Genomic DNA, 20,759 nt, shown 5'->3' with positions numbered 1-20,759 from the left:
TTAAACCCGACCTTCCTCTGGCATTGTCGTCTAGGCCATATAAACGAGAAACGCATACAGAAGCTTCATTCTGAAGGTCTTCTGGATTCTTTTGACTTTGAGTCTCTTGAATCATGCGAGTCTTGTTTAATAGAGCGCTGCATGATGTGCTGTTGGTTGCCATGAATTGCGAGAGTTGTCGGATTGGCTGGGATTGATGTCAGAAAAGCCTGGAGATTGCTTGAGAAGGCGACAAAACTTGGCACTATGGCCTTGAATGCCACACAGCTGACACTTGCCTTGATAACCACGTATAGGAGTGTTTGTGGGTCGGTTCGAGCAGAAATTCTGTGTATTGCCCCTTTGATTGTTTCGCCATGCAGGTCTGGACCTGTTTTGAGCTACGTTCGCCGAAATCGGTCCTTCAGTGAGATCGGATTGCGGTGAACTGAGATCGACTTCAGCACTTATGAGTTTTTCATGCAACTCAGCAAATGAAATGATGGTATCTTTCGCTTGGATAACATCCTTGATTGGTTTGAACTCTTCTCCAAGTCCGGCAAGGATCATATCAAGAAGGTCTTCGGGATCCATCGGCTTCCCGAGAAGTGCTAGTTCATCACCTTTCACTTTAAAGAAGTGCATATACTCGTCCACTGATCGTGTACCTTTGGTGTATCGTCGAATTTGATCCTTGATCTGCTTGATATGGCCACGACTTGATCTGCCGTAGGTTTCAGCAAGGGTTACCCAGGCTGCTGCCGAGGTTGTTGCAGATGCAATGAGAGCTTGACATGTGCTCGATACCGAACCGAGCAAGGCTGAGAACACCAATCTGTCTTGGCGGAACCAAGGAAGGTATGCAGGGTTTGTTGTTGTCGCATTGTTGGAGATGATTGTTGTCGGAGGAGCCGAGGTTGGTTCAAGGAAACTCTCCAAATTGTATCCTTGAAGAAGAGCCCTGAGTTGAACACTCCATGTGATGTAGTTCATGGAGGTTAGCTTGGTTACATTGGTAACGTTCACGTTAATTAACGTGGAATGAGGGCTAGCGGCATTAAATGGTGTGACAGTTTCAGGAGAAGGGGCGGTAGCATCAGAGGATGTGTTCTCGGTGGCCATGGTAGCAGCGAGATTTGGGTGGAGTTTGAGGGCGTCGATGGTGGAAAAAAAAATTAGAGTTGCGTCGTGAGACGTCAAAAGGCTCTGATTACCATATGAGAAAAGTAATTCTCTGATATTTTATTAACAATGATTGTCGACATATATACAGCACTCTGTTGCTATTGTTAAGGAAAGAAGAAGAGCAAATCAATTTGAATGGGATTACAATCTTGACCAAACGACGAATTGCAGATTTTGTGGTGTTATGGGTTCTCTCCTATTAAAATCATGTTTTAAACCTAGATAAATGAAGAAAAATAGAGATAGTTGTAAAAAAAATTCAGGTATTTTTTTCTCACAGAGAATAATATTGATAAAATTACTTGTATACTTTACATTAAACATAATCTCTAATATACTCTCTAATAATTAGAGAGAGAGAGAGAGAGAGAGAGAGAGAGAGAGAGAGAGAGAGAGAGAGAGAGAGGATTGAATTTTCCCGGCAGCTTCATACAAGGCAAAAAATAACTTTTTTTTTTGTAACGGCGTGAACCCAACTACAATCTTTCGGGCGCGGTGATAAACCCTCCGGTTCCATGTAATAGCCTGCAAACCATGTAGAACAGGTAAACCACCCAAAGGGTAACAAGCTCGCTGGAGAATGGAATCGAACCCATAACCTCTTGGAGAAACATGGATCTTTTAACCACTACACCAGACCCGAAGGACGGCAAAAAATAACTTTAGTCTTAAGGGTAATACATTGTTAAAGACACGTGCATGGATATGTCAAAAAAATGCCAACAGGCACTTGTAAAGATACGCCAATACTATATACACATTCCAAAAGCATATACTATGAAAAGGCCAGTCACCTAATTTAATTTAAACAGTTCAATCTCATCATATTTTTAGGTATACGTGTGGTCTAATATCGTTGTTGCATGTAGCCCGCCCATATTGGTGGAGTTTTAAGTCAGAGAATTTTATTTTTTCCTATGATTTTTTCCCCCTTATTCTACTCTGCATTTAACGTGGCGTACCTTTGTGTGCATGGAATAAAAAGGCTAACAAACGTGACATGTATAATTGTATTTCCTTTCATTGATCGATCAATATGATTGACTTCATTGCAATTTGCATATATATATATATATATATATATATATATATATATATATATATAGGAGAGTTTGTGTATATAAAGTGGTTGTGAATCTGATAAATCGCCAAGTTCTACGTGTTGAAATAGAAACAAAATATGGAGATTTGATATGATTGATAACAATTAAAGACAAAATATAATTATCACGATATATATTTTATTCTTAATCGATATTATGCCTTTAATTGTTATCAATCATATCAAATCTCTATATTTTGTTTCTATTTCAACATTCCCCCTCAAGATTGATTTTGAAAGAATTCAAAAATCAATCTTGAAGATACAACAAAATGATGAAAAACTTCACTGTTATTAGAACAATCCATATAAACCAAATTTCATTCATTTAGAGAGTAAAAAAACAGAGAGACCAGTGGACTCCACCATTTGCTTACATCGGGTTTCTTCATCTCTTCTCGGGATAAAGTGTACAAACCCTGTCCTTTTACCAAACCATAAGACAAGATCACACAAGGTTGTCTACAGAGATGACATTGCGAATGCGAACCTGTGTAAGCTTCTTTCTCTCCCTCATGTTTATTCATCGTACATATGGTCAGTTCTAGGGTTTCTTACATGCTAGCTCCACCAAAGGTCTGATCTTTGAATTCGGGTTTCTTGTTTTGACAGCTAAATCGGTTTGAGAAACAGGACAAACTTTAATAATATGGATAGGACCAACATGTTATTGAAAAATAAAATGCAGAAATTAAATTAGAAAAAAAGAACAAAAGATAAAAGAACGGAAACACTTTTATTGTTACATCTCTTCTTCTTGTTATATTACAATGAAAATAATCCATACATTTATAGGAAAAATTATTGAAAGAAACAAGGAAATAAAGATACGAAAGAAACAAATAAGACAAAATATAATTATCACGATATATATTTTATTCTTAATCAATATTATGCCTTTAATTGTTATCAATCATATCAAATCTCCATATTTTGTTTCTATTTCAACACTCGGTCGTGTCCGAGCTCGAAGGGACAGTACCCAATCGGTCGTGTCCGAGCTCGAAGGGACATTACTGAAAAACCCTGACCCTTTCTCATACTTGATGCTCGTTGCATTCGAATCTTCGGGTTTGATCCGTTTCACCATCCTGTTGTCTCTATGGCCCGTGATCGCACTCCTTGACGTTTTTGGGGCCCGAGACTTGAGCCTCAAGCTCATGATCTTCGTCGCAACTGTCGGTTTACGCGAGTCGGAGATCCAGTCGGTGGCTCGAGCCGTTTTGCCAAAGTTCTACATGGATGACGTCAGCATGAACGGTTGGAGGGTGTTCAGCTCGTACGAGAAGAGGATCGTGGTGACGAGAATGCCTCGAATTATGACTGAGAGGTTCGCAAAGGATCATCTCCAAGCTGACGACATCATCGGTTCTGAGCTTGTTGTGAACCGGTTCGGTTTTGCCACCGGTTTAATCAAGGAAACCGACATTGACGGATCTATTTCGAACCGGGTTGGTAATTTGTTTATTGATAATAGACCTCGCCTTGGTCTTGGAAGACCAACTACTACAGGTTCTACAACTTTCCTATCGCTATGTGAGGTAGGCATAAAACATACAAAGTTTTTGCTTGTATTATCAAAATACAATAATAATTTGGCCATTTGCAATAGTTTATTAGGACTTTTGCAACAGTTTTTAACCGTTGAGAAAAAGTTTGTAATGATTAAACAACTGTGGTAAATAAGTTTGACAAATTTCCAATTAGGACAAAACTGATATTTTGAATCTTACAATCTAAATTCCAGAATTACGAGAAACTTTCAATAATTCTCAATTATGTCTTGAAATAGTTAGTTACACGATTTTCTTTCATACAGCAGTAACAAAAAAAATATTGATGATGATGTAAAACATATAATGTTTTATACAAAATTATATGTTTTGAAATAGTTGTAGATGCACATTTTTTTTATATCCACGTCATACGACCACTTTGTTGTAGAATATTGCACTCCATTACATATTTAATTACTATCATTTTAATTTTTTTGTGAAAGCTAACCATTTTCTTACACACACACACACACACACACACATATATATATATAGGAACAAATGCATTCACCTATCCCGAGCAGCCACAACCGCCGAGACCAGATCCTTAAGGTGCAGCCACAGCCAGTGATCTTCCACGATGGCCGCCTCGTGAAACGACCGACACCGGGCACCGCTCTGCTCATCCTCCTCTGGATCCCATTTGGAATCTTCCTCGCAACGGTCCGTATCCTCCTCGGCTTCTTCCTCCCTCTATGGACCATTCCTTACGTCTCTCACATTTTCTGTGGCCGAGTCATCGTCAAGGGCCACCCTCTTCCGCATCCGGCCGGTGGAAATTCCGGCGTACTCTTCGTTTGCACCCACCGAACCCTAATGGACCCTGTCGTCTTGTCCTACGTTCTCGGACGACGAATCCCGGCCGTTACTTACTCGATCTCGAGATTATCCGAGATCTTATCTCCTATCCCGACCGTTAGACTCACCCGAATCCGACATGTCGACGCTGACAAGATCAAACGGGAGCTGTCCAAAGGGGATCTTGTCGTGTGTCCGGAGGGAACCACGTGCCGCGAACCGTTCTTGCTGAGATTTAGTGCCCTTTTCGCGGAGCTAACGGACAGGATCGTTCCCGTAGCGATGAACTATCGTGTCGGATTCTTTCATGCGACCACCGCGAGAGGTTGGAAAGGTCTTGACCCGATTTTCTTCTTCATGAACCCTAGACCGGTGTACGAGGTTACGTTCTTGAACCAGCTTCCTGTGGAGGCCACGTGTTCGTCGGGGAAAAGCCCTCACGACGTGGCGAATTACGTACAGAGAATCTTGGCGGCTACGTTAGGGTTTGAGTGTACTAACTTCACGAGGAAGGATAAGTATAGGGTTTTGGCGGGGAATGATGGTACGGTGTCGTATACGTCGTTCGTGGACCAAATGAAGAAGGTGGTCAGCACTATCAAGCCTTTTTTCCATTGAAGTTAATTTTTCGAAAATTAAGTTTCGCGTAATTTTTACATGCATGTTTGTGGATTTATATATATATATATGTGTATATATATATATGACTGATTACAAGCCTGCTAAATTTATCTCCACTGCCTTTGATTTTTTTTTTTTGGTGTTGGAATTTATTTTTGTACTGTAAATGGTTACGGCCGGGTTTGTATAATTCGTTTATGTTCTTTTTTTCGATGTTAAAGCTCCCTTTTATTTTTATTGCACATTGGTCAATGTATTGAATAAATATAAAAGGTAATGAATGAATTTACTCTCATATATATATATATATACATGCAGATAGCACGAGTTTGTAATTGACTGTTATATCAAATTAAATATTAGAGAAACCATATATATGCATATAAATTTTTTTTATGAATTCGTCTACAGTGTAATTATTGATTGTGGTGGTGGGATGGCAAACCGTTTGACCAGAGACAAGAGCTACCACTTTCCCGTGACAGTTGGCCAAACTCGTCATTCATAGGCTCCACTTCCCTATACGATTCATTTCACACGAAAATGGCATTTATTGAAAATTTTGTGATTAAATATTATTATTTTGTAGTTTAGTTTTTTTTTATTTGTTGTAGGAATAATCGATGAACTCGGTACCAGGTAGGGGTGAGCACGGGTCGGGTACCCTCAATTTTTAGAAAACCCTGTCTCGTCTTCATTACTACGGATTTTACAAAAATATTATCTCAGTCTTGGCTTCATAAAATCCGGGTACTTGTAGCTCGGGTTTAATGAGATTCTCGGTCTTGTACTCGCGGGTACCCGGACCCATACGATTTATAAAATTTTGAACTATAAAATGATAGATATAGAAAATATAAATGAGAGAGGTCAAAGTATAAAGAGAAAAATTCACGATGAAGAGAGATGAGTAAAATTTTGAGAGAGATGAATGGTTGATTCGGTTACATAGAATGACATTTGGAATGATGAAATTTTTGTATAGAAAGGTTTAGAACATAAAAAAATTGAACTAAAATAAAAGTATTTTAATAAATAATAAGAATAATTTAGACAAAAATATTATAGATATAAAGTATATTTTAGATTTTTAACAAATATATCGGGTACCCCCGGGTACCCCTTGTAAAATAATTGAACCCGCACTCGGACTCGGGGGTCGAAAACTTAGTCTTATTAATACTCGATCTCATCATCGTTAATATTCGGGTACCCTTTATTCGGGTACTTGTTAAGCCGAGTACCTCCAAACCCCCGGGTTACGGGTTAAAACGCCCACCCCTAGTACCAGGACGAGAGAACAGATTACGAAGGAGATTAGATTAGTCATTTTTTTTTATATAAAATTAATGTTTAGACTATGATTGGGCCTTGATCTTTAATAACTCTGTTGTTGTAGCGTGCATAAATCTCTTTGGGCCCAACTCTTCATCCCGAATTTATTGGATTCATACATTTTTATTCACATGGATGGACTGATGATAACCTACAAAATCTACTTGAAAGTTTTGCTTGGATTAAAAAAATGAATTAAAATTCAATTCAATTGGGTTCCATTCGAGTTTTATCAGCTTCAGTTTCAATTCCAAGTGGATAAATTTTGGTTAGAGAAATTCAAACCCTATGGGCGAATCGGGTTTGAATTTAGTTTTTTTTTATTAATTAATTCGGTTCAATTTGCTCCGGTTCAAGATGAAATCTCTAACTAGGTTTTACTTACATATGTCAAAAATCATATATATATATATATATAACGCGAAAGGTAATGTAGGACAAGGTTTACCAATCTACAAGTGAAGGGCATTTTCTAATGAACCTCTTTTTTTTGTCTTTGCCATATTTTTTGCATTTAATTTTTTATTTTAGTGTACATGCATGCAGACATGATTAAATACAGACTCATATGTGTGTTTGTGAAAGTGGAAATCGATTGTTGTTGGAGCACTCGCGAGCTTCACATATAAAAAAAAGTTTAACTAAATTATTTTTGAAGGAAGAGATGTCACTTTATTCATCTCAAAGGAGATTCTTTGCAATCAATTACAGTCCATATTGTAGATTTTTTTTTTATTAATATGTGTTTGGGATTTTGTGATAAAGAAAAAAAAAAGAACAAGTGGTTGAGTGTACGGAGAGATGTAAAACGTGTAAATGAAGATTGAATCTTCTATTTTGGTATTAGAATGAAAAGACGATAAAATAATGAAGGGAGGAGCTCATTTCCCATATATTTTTTTCTTATTTTGCCTGATATTACGTCTTGCATATATGAACACACACACACACAAAAAAAAGGCAAATATGAAAGATTGATTTACATATCAATCACAACGGCTGGCTGACCATATTTGAATGTTAAATGACTCGTTATTCTTGCCCAAATCAACTTTCACATTTCCAAAGCATCTCAAACTATTCCCTCTTCAATGCATATGATGTAACATTCGCGCGGAATGTTACATACGATTGAAATTGTTTCCACCGACCAATACAAGATATTTTTATATGTTTTGTTCTCACTCACACACATCTTAAGAAATACATGAAATCACTCATCCCATGACCAATCGAAAACAAATATATTTAACTTTGTAGTTCTCTCGTGACAAATAAAAAAAAAATACATCTTATTAGTATAAGCAGCGCAATCAATTTTTTTTTAAATTATCGCTGACACTATAGTTTCATACATGTATATCCCTCGAATTCCTCTCATTCCCGTGCATTATTCGTCCACCCATCACTCCTATCTAGAAAGTCTGCCAAGAGTCGTAATTGGTATGTGCTCTTTCACACCAACAATCATTCTCTTATCATCATTGATAACTGAGATGTCTCCCATATACAATACCAATAATGTACGAGTTTCGCCACACCTCCGCCAAGTATGTCTTTTTGAAATCTCTTGGACAAAATTTGGATGAATTAAAGATGAGGAAACTTCAATATATTTACGTCTATATATATGACAAATCCAAAATATAATTATAACTAGGGTCTATTATTGAAAGGCCAAAACAAAGATGCAACCACACTATACATAGATTGGCCAAAAAGAAGTAAACTATTATGCATCATTAGACCCCGAACGAGTTCATTTAAACGAACACATTGTGATAATTACTATCAAAACAATTGTTTGCTACCTGCAAGAGAGAAATGATACCTGAAAAAATGGAGGGTCTCTGTACGGACAAATTCTGTAATCGACATCCCTGCTATAAAAGAAGTAAAAAAGGATAGTACTGGTTATATAAAATTAATTAAACTTGGATATCTTATACATAATTAAGAAGAAAAAGAAACGTCTCTTTCACAGATCTGATAGCAAAAATGACAGACATAATTACATATGGATGGATCCCATGAATATGTTACTGAAGAAAAAATTACCTTAAATACCTTTTTGTTAGAAAATATTTGCAAAATAGGACTTAAATAAAACCCTAATTGATCAGATAATCTTAGAATAAATGGAAAAGAATCAATCGATACTGATGGAATTGTATTCACGATCTGTATCTTCGGCATCACCATCTGATCAGAAACCCACATACGTAATTAATATTTTTTGCATACCAAATCAGGGTTTTCTCTCAAGCAAACCCTTAATCGCAGCTGCAAATTAAAGAAAAAAGAAAGAAATCGATCATGCCGAGCTTTTATCTCAACAGAAATCTTGGATCTACTTATCAGCTGATCTGGCAGATTCTGACAAGAACTCGAAACTGCGAAACCCTTTTGTCATGAATGTCAGTGTTCTTGGTGCTCTTGATCAATACCTATGGAACCCTCTCGATATACTTATCACGTGTATATAAATATATACATATGTGTGTGTGTGTGATATATGAGTAGCTACTTATTGCAGCTGCAGCATCATCAAGATTCTCATTCACATATACACCAAAGAAAACCGATTATATATATATATATATATATATAGATCGATGTGCATATATATATATATATACACATATATGGATATATCTGTGTTGTCAGAAGAGGTTTCTCTGAGTTGTGAATCTTGATGATGCTCCAGCAGCAAACAGCGGCTGACACTCGGATTGCAGTAACCTGGATCTTGGGTTTGTCGTCCTCACTGCCATTTAAATAACAGAGAAAACCCTAACCCTAATTCTTTTTAATTGATGTAGTGGCAGAGAAAAATAAAAAACAAGGGAATAACTATTATAAAGCATAAAACATAGTTATATTGTCCTATGATGATGAGTTTTTGTGGGTGAAATTAGAGAGCAGAACACTACGTAACCGGTTTTAAAAAATCATAATAAACCACATCAAATTGAATTGATTACAAAGCTGGCAAAGTCGAAATAATTGGAAAAATCGAATCAAATTAAGATTTCTTTAAAATATTAGTATATTTTAATAGAAATCTAATGTGAAAATAAAATATAAAAAATATAACATAAAAAACGGTAAAATAATTAAAAAATAAAACAAAAGTAACAAGTATGTACCGGAATCCATATTATTTGCTAATTTCTAATCTGACCAAGTAAAATTAGTTTAGGTTGAATATAAATTTCCAAGATATAGAAGTGTACAACTTTTTGAGACCATATAAATTTGTAACTAAATTAATTATATTAAACGATTAATCTAATAAAGTAAAAATATCGTACTTACAAAGTGGATGTTTAGAGATACTGATCGGCACTATTTAGCTGCAGATTTTCTTTTTCAAAAGTTTTTGAAGTTTGGAAATTATGGAGAGTTATGAAAAATTAGAGTTATCTAATTATATTTTTAATAGAATTAGCGCTATTGTCCTAATAATACTAATTTATAGTTTTCTATTAGAATTATGTTTACTCTATATCTAAGTCTATATATGCATTATTTGATTGGATGAATAATACAAGGTTTTATTCTGAAAATCTTGACACATCGTCATGTTGCAACGTAGTATATATGTCGACGATGAAACTGATTTTCGTTTCCCATTCATCGCGATAGCCATATTTTTTTTTTTTGGCAGTGTCGTTCGAGGTTCACTTGTTTATATATATATATATATATATATGAACATAAAGAAGGGGTTCTTCATTTCCCGTATTTTGTTATATACGAGCAAAAGAATATATATCTTAAAAAATGATTATTTTTTTTAAAAAAAAATAGGGTAATTCATAACAAATCTTTGTAAATGGGATATATGAAAAAAAAGAAAATAAAAAAGATGGGAGATAGTGAAAGAGGATGTGATATGATAGATGAAATGAGTGGAGAATAGATCGTGTAGACAAGCGTTGAACACGGAGAAGTGGAACTGATGAGGCCTTCATGTTCGTTCGTACGATCAAATGACCCCTTCGTGTCGCTCCCACCATAGAGTTCGTGCTCTTTATTTTACATCTGCATTATTTGCTGCTTCCTTGCTTGTCTCGATCGATAACAACCGGTTTGTGGAGCAAAACCGGTTATTTAAGACTCGGTTATTGAACTCCGGTTATGCAAGTTGGTTTGTGTTCTAGGGTTTGATTACAAATTTCAGATTAGCTAACCCCATTAAATTTCATATCGGCTTCTGAACATTAGGAAATATACAGAAATCGCTCCAAAAATCTATGGTTCTTTTATTTTCGTTATCTTTGAAGTTCTTCAAATTTCAAACGCGGTTATCATTTTATGTTATAGTTTTTCAAAATTGAATATAATAGGTGAGCTAATCAAGTAAAACGTCGGTCCACACTAGATTGTTGTTCGTCGATCTACTTTTGGATTCAATACGCGAGAGGTCGGTTGGATCAGATATTTACTAAATACACAATTTCTTTTCAGAATATCTATGATTTGATTCAGAACATTTGGAAAAAAAATCAAATATTCGATCGGCAAAATAAAATCGACAACATATGATAAATTTATTGTTTCTGCTGAAATCGTATCCACGATCACTATAATATTACGGCTTGGCTTACAGAAATATTTATGTAAAATCGTACAGCGAAATTAGTTAAAATTATCTATTTAATTATATTTACGGTTAATCTGCTCATTTCATTTTGTTACGAGAATTCGGTTTCTCTAAAAAAAATAACTAAAATAATACTATATATATATATATATATATATATCCAAAGATAAATTTTGGCCTCTTGAAACAAAAATAATATTAATTTCGATTCGCCCAATTTATTACGAAAATCATTGGCATCGTTTAATCTGTATTTATTTATTTTATGGCTTGTTTTGAATCATTATATCAATAAATGTAAGAGAATTCAAGAAAAAAGATTCCAACGGGCCCAGAAAGATCTTTTGGTTGGATTTGTTCTTATTCAGCCCAAATTAGGCCCAATATCTTTGTTGTACGGAACACCGAATCTAATGTCATTATCACTACGAGCCAAAAAATTTGACAGAAAAGAGGGAAGTGTGGTGAAAGTCTCGAGAGTCAGAATCAGAATCAGAATCACAATCACAATGATGTGGAAAGAGACGTTGACGAACGCGTGAGAATAACGCGACGCCGATAACACCACCATCGCCACCATTTCCGACCCACCTCCGACCCCAACTGCTCCGGACAATGCAAGGCGGCGACTGTTTCAAGGCCAACGTCCCTCATCTTCCCGCCGATTCCCCGCCGGCGATTCCTTGCCGATGTGGCGCCGGATTCTGCAGGTTATTGGCTTCGAAGACCCCGAAGAACCCTGGCCGGAGATTCTACACCTGCCCTTCTGTTAGTATTTCACTCTTTCTCTCCCGAAATCCTCGTCACTTGGTTTCTGGTTTCGCTGACGATTTATGCTCCTTTGGGTTGAAATCTTTTTTTGAGAAATGCAGTCCGAGCAATGCGGGTTCTTCAAATGGTATGATGGGCCGACCGACAGAAAGATCTTGCCCCGACCGGTCTGCCCTTGTGGTTCTGGACCTTGCAGAAGGGAGACACTGCAGTCGGGACCCGACGCCGGTAGATCATACTTCGTGTGCGGCATAAAGAAGGTTATAACCCTCACCCTTGAATCGATCGCAGTGCCCTGAACTTTTAAGTTAAGAACTTGTTTCAATTTTGTTCGACTGCCCAGATTCTTGTTCTTCGTCGACATGGTTCTGTTGTTTAGGATCCTGTCAGAGTGTTTTTTTACTGGTGTTATGGGTTTTCTTCTGGACATCTCTGGATAATGGAGCTTGTTTGAATGGATTTGATCTCGATTGGTTGTAGAATTTCGGGGCTTGTGCATTTTTCCAGTGGGAAGATGCCCAAATCCCATCTGAACCTGGAGAAGGGCATCACGGTTCTTCTTCTCCCTCTAGTGGTGTTTCGGGTTCTGGTTCAGTAGACGAAAAGAATTACCGAGCGGAAACTGATATGATTTGTGAAAACGGGGAAGGTAGAAGCCCCAGAAACGTTGTGGCCGAGACTACTTCTCCCGCCAATGGATTCACTCCGTCGATACCCTTTGAGGTGAATGAAGTTAATCAAGTGACAGACGCAACACATCATGTTTCTTCTTTTAAACCCGACAAAGAATGTCCAGTTTTCGTCGCTGGGAATGAAATCCGAATGGAGGAGCCAAACCCGATTAATTCGAGATCGAACAGCCGGGAAATCACTTCATCTGCTGCATTTGGCATGAACCACCAAGGTACTTATGGCTGATTTCTGGCTTTTCTTTGCTTCCACATACCTCGATTGTCAACTTATTCTGCCTTGATGCTGCAAATCAAGTCCTTAAAAAGGTCTTTGCTTGCATTGCGTTCTTCTAGTAGAATGGTTTTTTTTCCTTCTCCACTGAATCTAACTTGTATTCTTCCCTCCATTTGATCTGATTGTGGGCATGTGTAGATGCGATTCACCATGAAACCGAAGAGGAAGTGCTAGACTCACAAACCCTAAAAGATGTCGAGCATGGAGAGCCCGTGGAAGGCGATCAGCTAACAAATGGCGATCTTTCAGAGTTCACAAGTAAGGAGAGTTATGAATGGGAGGTGGAGGATGAAGCAGTGAGTGTTTTGCTCTCAACCCATGAATATGAAACCACTAGCAACGAGACTAACAACTCAGACCTCATCCAAGAAGCTGTAAAGCATCAACCTTTATCCGTGCTTCCATTCGCAAATGCTCCCTCCTTGCTTGACCTAATCGAGCAGTACCACTCCGAGAAGTTCAATTTCGAGACTGTTTCTTTGAGATGCTTTGAAGCATTCAGTGGATTTGTGGGTTCATACAAGCAACTGAAGTCGCTCCATGAGAAAGCTCATCGTCTAAGGAAACTTCTCGTTCAGACAGAGGAACAGATAGCTTGTTGTGAGGCCGAGACATTGGAGTTTGCAGTTAGTGTCGGAGAGGTTTCTGGTCAGATGAAAGAGTCTCAGAACAGAATGCAGGAAGCAGCTGAGAAATTGGCAAAGGAGATTGAAGTTTTCAGGCAAAGGTACATTTGCAATTCCCAGAGAGAGATAGAAGCTGACGCCATGAACGAGAGGAGTGATTAGCTTTCTTTTGTTTAAATATCCTACGAAGGGGGGAAATAAATGTATTGACACGTATGTATTTATGGCCATGTAACATGAAACTCTGTTATATTATCTGGTTATTGGTCGATATGTAAGTTCATCATCATCATCATCATCATCATCATCATCAGACCGTTTACAAATTTAAATCCCCACAATGTGGGAACTTATCCAACACTTGCAGTGTAAGACCCTGCTCCATTTTCGCCGTAGGTAATTGAAAATTTTTCCGCAAATATCGGTAATGCCACCAAAGAAGCTACGTAATCACGGTCTAGTAGAAGCAAATCCGACATTACTCACGCTACAGATTACATGCTAAGCTTCACTTATGATCTTTCTTCTAGGCAAGAACCCATGAAAACAGATTCCCGACGCAAATTCCGCATTCCGGGAGAGAACGGTAACAATTCCGCTAGCATTATGATCATGTGATTAGTATCTACATCCAACTAATCAGAATGTTTAATAAGGGGTTCATACCGATGTCTTGGAACGCAGACAAGGTTCATTATCGTCAGTTAATTCCGAAATTCAACTAGGTTCCGTTACAGGCAGCAGAGGAAGGAAAGGAGAGTGCATATTACAAAAAGATGATTACCGATGGACATAAATAAAGCTTTAAGATTTGCCCACTGGCTCAAGAGCTTCAACTGTGACAACACTGTTTCCCCTTATCACCTGCACAATGAAATAAAGCTCAAACAAATGATTTCAGGACTATCAAAATGTTGAAGTGATTCCAAGTGTATTTTGGAGAAAACAAGTTGACAGTTGAAGAGACATACCACCATGCCGATATCGGTTCTCTCATTACCATTCACTTCCACGGTGTTGTCCACAACAAGATTCATGAACTGATCGAACCCACGGAGAGTCCCGACAATCATACGGTTAGCGTTGAGCTTGACTGCATCGACAAAAGGAACAAACTTTTATATCGGATTTCATCCATACCTAAAACATGAAGAATATGACAATTTCCACTATTGGGCACCATTAATGCAACCAGTAAAGTATGTTGCTGAAAGCTGAAATCAGAAGCAGAGAGGGAAAACAACCACTGATTGCAAAAATCTTGAGACCAAATAAGCCATCCCATTAAGCAAAACTGTGAACTAGGACTGTGCCCAGGTACGTTGCTCGTAACAATTTAGATAGATTACATCAGATTTAGCAAACGGAACAAAAAAAAAATTGACCTAAATCCTGGATTCTATGCATTACAAACTTTTAGCACTGCGTCGATTTATATGAAAAGATAACAGCAAATCAGAGAGAAATCAGAGATGGAAACAACGAGGAGGAGGTGAAAACTTACTTTGAAGTTTCTTATCCATGTACCTGCATTCAAAAGAAGACAAAACGAGAAAGAGAAATCAGAGACGGAAAACTTCAAAGTAATCCAGGAAGAAAGAAAACTGAGAATCGAAAATGAAATGGAAGAAAAACGGAGAAAGAGAACATACTTCTTGAGATCCGGGGGCTGTCCTGATCGGCTCATGGTGGCAGAAACCGAAGAAATGAGAGATTAGGGTTTCGCGGGTTGGACGACGACGAGTCTCTCACTCAGATTCCGAAAAACCCTTTCGAAACTAAATCCTGGAATACAAATGGGAAAAAACGGTGTCGTTTAGTTTAGGCCTGATATTGTACATATTACCATTGAGCCAGGCCCAATAACAGTACCAGGCCCACTTCAAGGCCCATTTAAGATGCTTGAAAATTTAACCTCGTTCCTCTGATGATATCTGAGAAATACGAATTACATTTATATATAGATAAAATTGTATCCAGATGGTTAATCTCTGATTTATTGCGAGGAGACCATGTTGCCAAAAACAAAAAAGCAGTATCAGAAAAATGAACTGAACCAGACTGAGCATGGTTTTATATTATGTGTGGTCATTTTTGGATGTTTATTTCAGTTTTATATTGAATCCAATTCATTTTTAATTCGATTCGATTTATATTCCGTCTTTTTATTAATTAAAGAATACCCACTTTTTTACTTTTGTTATTCAATTTCATTTTTTTTTAAATATAACGTTTCGTTTGTGTGTGTGTTGGATTCAATACAATTAGGTTATTAACCAAGTCGGACTGTTGGACAACACTAGGACAAAAAAATCCATCATGGTGCCAGCTTAGCAAATTGTGTAGCTAGGGCCAATATTTAGCTATCTTTCCTTTATGTTTTGGGTTATCGAGGAAGAGAGTGGTGTTTCGGAATACAAAATCAGTATTATCTTTACATTAATCTATCAGAGTATCCAACTAGAGGATATGATACACTAAAGCAGTAGGGTTGCAACAATCTATGGCATTTCATAATTGGCAATAACTTCATGGAACAAGAAATTTTCATGACATGTCTCTCTGTCCCTTTGATACAGATCCCACACCAAACATCCAACAACGAAATGAACAAAGAAACATCGTCTGTTAGGATATAGATAGAATAAATGTATAAAATACCAATTGTATTTTACCAAGAGGCAAACCCTCTCTTCCTCACACAAGACTCAAGACCCACCCAAAAGAGAAAACCTAATAGATATAGGCCCACCCCACCCCCACAAAATACCAACACCTACGTGATTCCTTAATAACAGAAAATACCCACAGCATTATTCCTCTGCTTCTCCCCTTTTCTGCATTACCTACTCCTCCTCATCTGGAGACCCCTGTGTACCTTCCTCTGGTTCAGCCCTCTTCTTCTTTAAAGGGTTTATCATCGTCACAGTTGCATCAAATCCTTCTAACGCAGATCCCACACCAAACACAGAAAAAACTCATTCACCCGATAAAAGGGTATACATTGAACCCAACCACGAATAGAATGAATGACCATCAACTAAGCAATCGGAAGACTATTAGCAAATCCCTTTTGTACAGGTCTCATACCCATCACAACATCAAATCTCATCAATTCGATAATAGGGTATGTATTGAATTAAGAAATTGGAAAGACTTACTCGCGGCCGATCGTCTTGTCTTGATTGTAGCTATGAGCCGGTGACATGAAACATGACCCAGGGTCACAACTTCTAAGCCTCAAAAGAACTCGAAACGTAGAATCTGAGGAACAAATCAAAGTAATCTAAAATTACAACACAATCACACTACTGAATCTCAGAGCGATCCATCAATATCGACTAAATCTAGAACCCTAAATCCTAATATTCGATGGGAAGAGGACAAAAACCTCGATGGACTCTGTAGTGGGCCATGGTAAGATGATCTTCGAGCCACTTTGTGCTGAAGGTCAACCGCTGCTCATGTACCGGGATAACTGAGCAAAATAAACAGAAAGCTTTCGATCAAACATGGTCATAGAAAAAAAAAAAACTAAAACAAAAGAGGTAACATTGATAATACAGTCTCTTCCATAGATCATGCACTTGAGAGCATAGATGGTGTCGCTGCCCTTGACCTCGAAAGTCATGATCTTGGAAGATAGGGAATTCACGAAGATCTTTATCTTCGGTTCCTCTTTCCTTCCACTGTTCTCCTTCTTCATCAAATCCCTTTGACACAGATCCCACACCAAACACAACAACAACCAAAATTCATTCACTCGATAAAAGGATATACATTGAACCCAACCACGAATAGAATGAAGGAACGTCAAATGGGAAGATGATTAGCAAACCCCTTTTGAACAGGTCTCATACCCATCACAACAGCAAATCTCATCAATTCGATAAAAGGGTATGTATTGAAACCAAAAAAAGGAAAAAAATTAAGAAATTGGAAAGACTTACTTGCGGCCGATCGTCTTGTCTTGATTGTAGCTATGAGCCGGTGACATGAAACATGGCTCAGTGACACAACCTCTAAGCCTCAAAAGAACTTGAAACGTGGAATCTGGAGAACAAATAAAAGTAGTCTAAAATTACAACGCAATTACACTACTGAATCTCAGAGCGATCCATCAATATCGACTAAATCTAGAACCCTAAATCCTAATATTCGATGGGAAGAGGATAAAAACGTTGAAGGACTCCGCAGTCGGCCATGGTAAGATGATCTTCAAGCCACTTTGTGCTGAAGGTCAAACGCTGCTCATGCGGTGGGATAACTGAACAAAAAAAAACAGAAAACTTTCGATCAAACATGGTCATAGAAAAAAAAATTGAAAACGAAAGAGGTAACATTGATAATACAGTCTCTTCCATAGATCATGCACTTGAGAGCGTAGATGGTGTCGCTGCCCTTGACCTCGAAAGCCAAGATCTTGGAAGATGGGGAATTCACGAAGATTTCTATCTTCGGTTCTTCTTTCCTTCCACTACCCTCCTTCTTCATCAAATCCCTGTGATGCAGATCCCACATCGAACACAAAAAAAAAATCATTCACCCGATAAAAGAGTATACATAGAACACAACCACGAATAGAATGAAAAAACATCAACTAAGCAATGGGAAGACTATTAGCAAATCCCTTTTGTACAGGTCTCATACCCATCACAACATCAAATCTCATCAATTCGATAAAAGGGAAGATATCTTCGGTTCCTCTTTCCTTCCACTGCTCTCCTTCTTCATATTCGATTCCAATGTCTTTCCATTTTTTTGAAAAATATAACTTTTTATATTTTTTTGGATTCAATATAAATTAGGTTATATATTATTAGGGTCAAATCGGTTATTAACCAAATTGAACTTTTGGACAATACAACAATAAAAGGACCAACCAAGTTCGTATCGCCATCTAGTGGGGTGCTAGGAAAGGAATATGCTAGACAGCCTTACCCCTACGTTTATAAAGGGAGGCTAATTCGAACCCGCAACCTCAGACCCTACGGTAAATCGTTTTACCACTGAGCCAGGTCACCCTTCTTGGACAACACAACAATAAGAGAAAAAATCAATCAAAATAAAAACTCTAATTCAACCAAAACATGAACTAATCCCGAGTTCTTAATGATTGAAACGATAAAGAATTAAATCAAATAATGAAAGCAATCTGATAGTGCAATAGGAATTAGGAAATAGGTAAAAAAAATCCATGGCGGTTTGAGTGGAAGATTATATAGCTCAGTTGATCTTCTTTTTAGACCTCAGTTGCATCAGATTTACAAGAAAATACCCATTTTAAGTTGCCAACATTTTACCATTCAGATTATATATAGATTTTTAAAACACGAAAAAAAGATAAGCCATAAATAAATTCACAAGAAAAAAGAAAATCAGACCTGGTTGCTGTGACCACATTTCTTCTTCACCTCTTTCACATAAACATTATAAAAGCTTAATATCTAGAACATGCGATTGTTTCCAAAGAAAATATATGCCTTCAGAACTGAGTTACAGGAGATGTAATCGGCAATCCAACCCGATCGATATACTAAAGTTGTAGGGTTGCAACAATATATCATAATTGACAATAACTCCATGGATATAATATATACATACATACATACACATATATATAAGTACTTATTACTGCTTAGAAAGCTCTAATGCAACACAAAATGCAGAATTCTTGACAGAGCACAAGGGATGAACAAAAACAGAGCCATTTGATCGATGTTCCACTCAAGAAATTCAACTGTAAATTATTAGCCAACAGTTAGCGAAATCAATAGATTGAGTTTGGTACAAGGAATTTACATGGAATCTCTCTATCTGTCCACTCACTATAAGAGGGTAAGGGACCCCTTTGACACAGATCCCACACTGAACTCAGCGACGAAACTCATTCATTCGATAAAAGGGTATGCATTGAATCCAACAACGAAATGAACGAAGGAACATCAACTTAACAATTCTAAGAGTTACATCAAATCCCTTTGATACAGATCCCACGCCGAACACAACAACAAATCTCACCACGAATCGAACGAAGGAATAGCAACTAAGCAATCGGAAGACTAACATCAAATCCCTTTTATACAGATCCCATCCCATAACCGATACAACAGCAAATCTCATCAATTCAAGGGGTACGTATTGAATAGAAACGAGAAATGAAAAAAGGAACAGAACTTAAGCAACTGGAAAGACTTACATGCGGCAGAACGTACATGGCTCAGTTCTTCTAAACCTCATATGAACGTGAATTGTAGCGTCTGAAGAACAAATCGAAGTAATCCAAAATTACAATGCAATCTCACTACTGAATCACAGAGCAATCCATATCGACTAAATCCAGAACGCGAAGCAAAACCCTAAATCCTAATAGTCGATGAGAAGAGGATAAAACCTCTATGGATTCTGTAGTCCGCCAAGGGACGATGATCTTCGATCTCCCTACTGGAGCGTAACAAAATCTGACGATCCGGCAGGAGAACTGAGCCAAATAAACAGAATAACTTTCGATCATTCATGGTCATAGAGGGAAAAAAAATTGAAAACGAAAGAGGTAAAGATGGTAATACTGTGATCTCTTTCGTGGATCATGCGCTTGAGATCGCAGACGGTGTCGCTTTCCTTGACGTCGAAACCCATGATCTTGTTATCTGACTTCACGAAGATATGAATCGTCGGTTCCAATTTGCTTCCATGGCTCTTGTTCATCTTCGATTCGTAGTAGCTTCCACTGCTCTCACCGAGTAGATAATCGGCGCAGGTATTTATAGGTTTCTAGGTTTTCCACTGGCCCAATAAATTTTGTTAAGTCCGTTTATTTCTAGGGTTTCGCTTTGACTAAACTAACTTTTTTGTTGGATTGTAAAATAATCTGGAGTTTTTTTTCTTCATATTCAGCTATTAGATAAGCTACATCCCTGTGCATATAAATTTTATATATAAATAAAGAGACCAAAAGCGATTTAATAAAGTCAAGTCATCATTCATTATTTTTCTAAATTATAATTGGCTTATAAAACTTTATATCAATCATATTAAACATATTAATTTAAAATTAAAAGTATAAGAATATTTTAATTTGAAATCATTTTTCATGATATATTTCATTTAAAATAACAATAATTTTTTATTAAAAATAATGATATTTTATTAAATAAATAAAATAACGAATAAATTATTGGTATAACAATAATAAATAAAGTAAAAAAATA

The 20,759-nt window shown here is 37.2% G+C and overlaps 4 protein-coding genes across 5 annotated transcripts; 2 read left to right on the top strand and 2 right to left on the bottom strand.

Annotated features, from left to right (window-relative positions):
* Positions 1-2,736: 2,736 nt before the first annotated feature.
* LOC104823129 (glycerol-3-phosphate acyltransferase 5-like) lies at positions 2,737-5,411 on the top strand. The gene is made up of 4 exons (XM_010554551.2): positions 2,737-2,760; positions 2,879-2,886; positions 3,240-3,807; positions 4,318-5,411. The coding sequence occupies exons 1-4, from the start codon at positions 2,737-2,739 to the stop codon at positions 5,236-5,238; spliced, it is 1,521 nt and encodes a 506-aa protein (XP_010552853.2). The 3' UTR covers positions 5,239-5,411.
* Positions 5,412-11,649: 6,238 nt separating this feature from the next.
* Positions 11,650-13,837, top strand: LOC104823128. Its single transcript, XM_010554550.2, has 4 exons — positions 11,650-11,953; positions 12,058-12,216; positions 12,437-12,860; positions 13,061-13,837. Exons 1-4 carry the CDS (start codon positions 11,801-11,803, stop codon positions 13,708-13,710), a joined length of 1,386 nt encoding a protein of 461 aa, XP_010552852.1. The 5' UTR covers positions 11,650-11,800; the 3' UTR covers positions 13,711-13,837.
* Positions 13,838-14,174: 337 nt separating this feature from the next.
* LOC104823127 (probable small nuclear ribonucleoprotein G) lies at positions 14,175-15,310 on the bottom strand. The gene is made up of 4 exons (XM_010554548.2): positions 15,201-15,310; positions 15,053-15,075; positions 14,520-14,641; positions 14,175-14,412 (listed from the first exon to the last, which is right to left on the bottom strand). The coding sequence occupies exons 1-4, from the start codon at positions 15,233-15,235 to the stop codon at positions 14,353-14,355; spliced, it is 240 nt and encodes a 79-aa protein (XP_010552850.1). The 5' UTR covers positions 15,236-15,310; the 3' UTR covers positions 14,175-14,352.
* A 755-nt stretch (positions 15,311-16,065) lies between these two features.
* On the bottom strand, positions 16,066-20,330 carry LOC104823126 (polyubiquitin 11-like). 2 transcript variants are annotated; one of them, XM_010554547.2, is made up of 10 exons: positions 20,118-20,330; positions 19,943-20,029; positions 19,748-19,808; positions 17,901-18,049; positions 17,729-17,815; positions 17,499-17,601; positions 17,113-17,261; positions 16,940-17,026; positions 16,710-16,812; positions 16,066-16,489 (listed from the first exon to the last, which is right to left on the bottom strand). In XM_010554547.2, exons 1-10 carry the CDS (start codon positions 20,254-20,256, stop codon positions 16,483-16,485), a joined length of 972 nt encoding a protein of 323 aa, XP_010552849.1. In that variant the 5' UTR covers positions 20,257-20,330; the 3' UTR covers positions 16,066-16,482. The 2 variants fall into 2 exon arrangements, with proteins under 2 accessions (XP_010552849.1, XP_010552848.1); XM_010554546.2 differs by having other exon boundaries at positions 16,066-16,492; positions 20,118-20,329.
* Positions 20,331-20,759: the final 429 nt, after the last annotated feature.

This window comes from Tarenaya hassleriana, unplaced genomic scaffold (assembly GCF_000463585.1).
Source record: "Tarenaya hassleriana unplaced genomic scaffold, ASM46358v1 Cleome4, whole genome shotgun sequence".
NCBI classification, from domain to species: domain Eukaryota; kingdom Viridiplantae; phylum Streptophyta; class Magnoliopsida; order Brassicales; family Cleomaceae; genus Tarenaya; species Tarenaya hassleriana.
The sequence above is the reverse complement of the archived record's forward strand: the minus strand, read 5'-3'. Positions and strand labels throughout refer to the sequence as shown.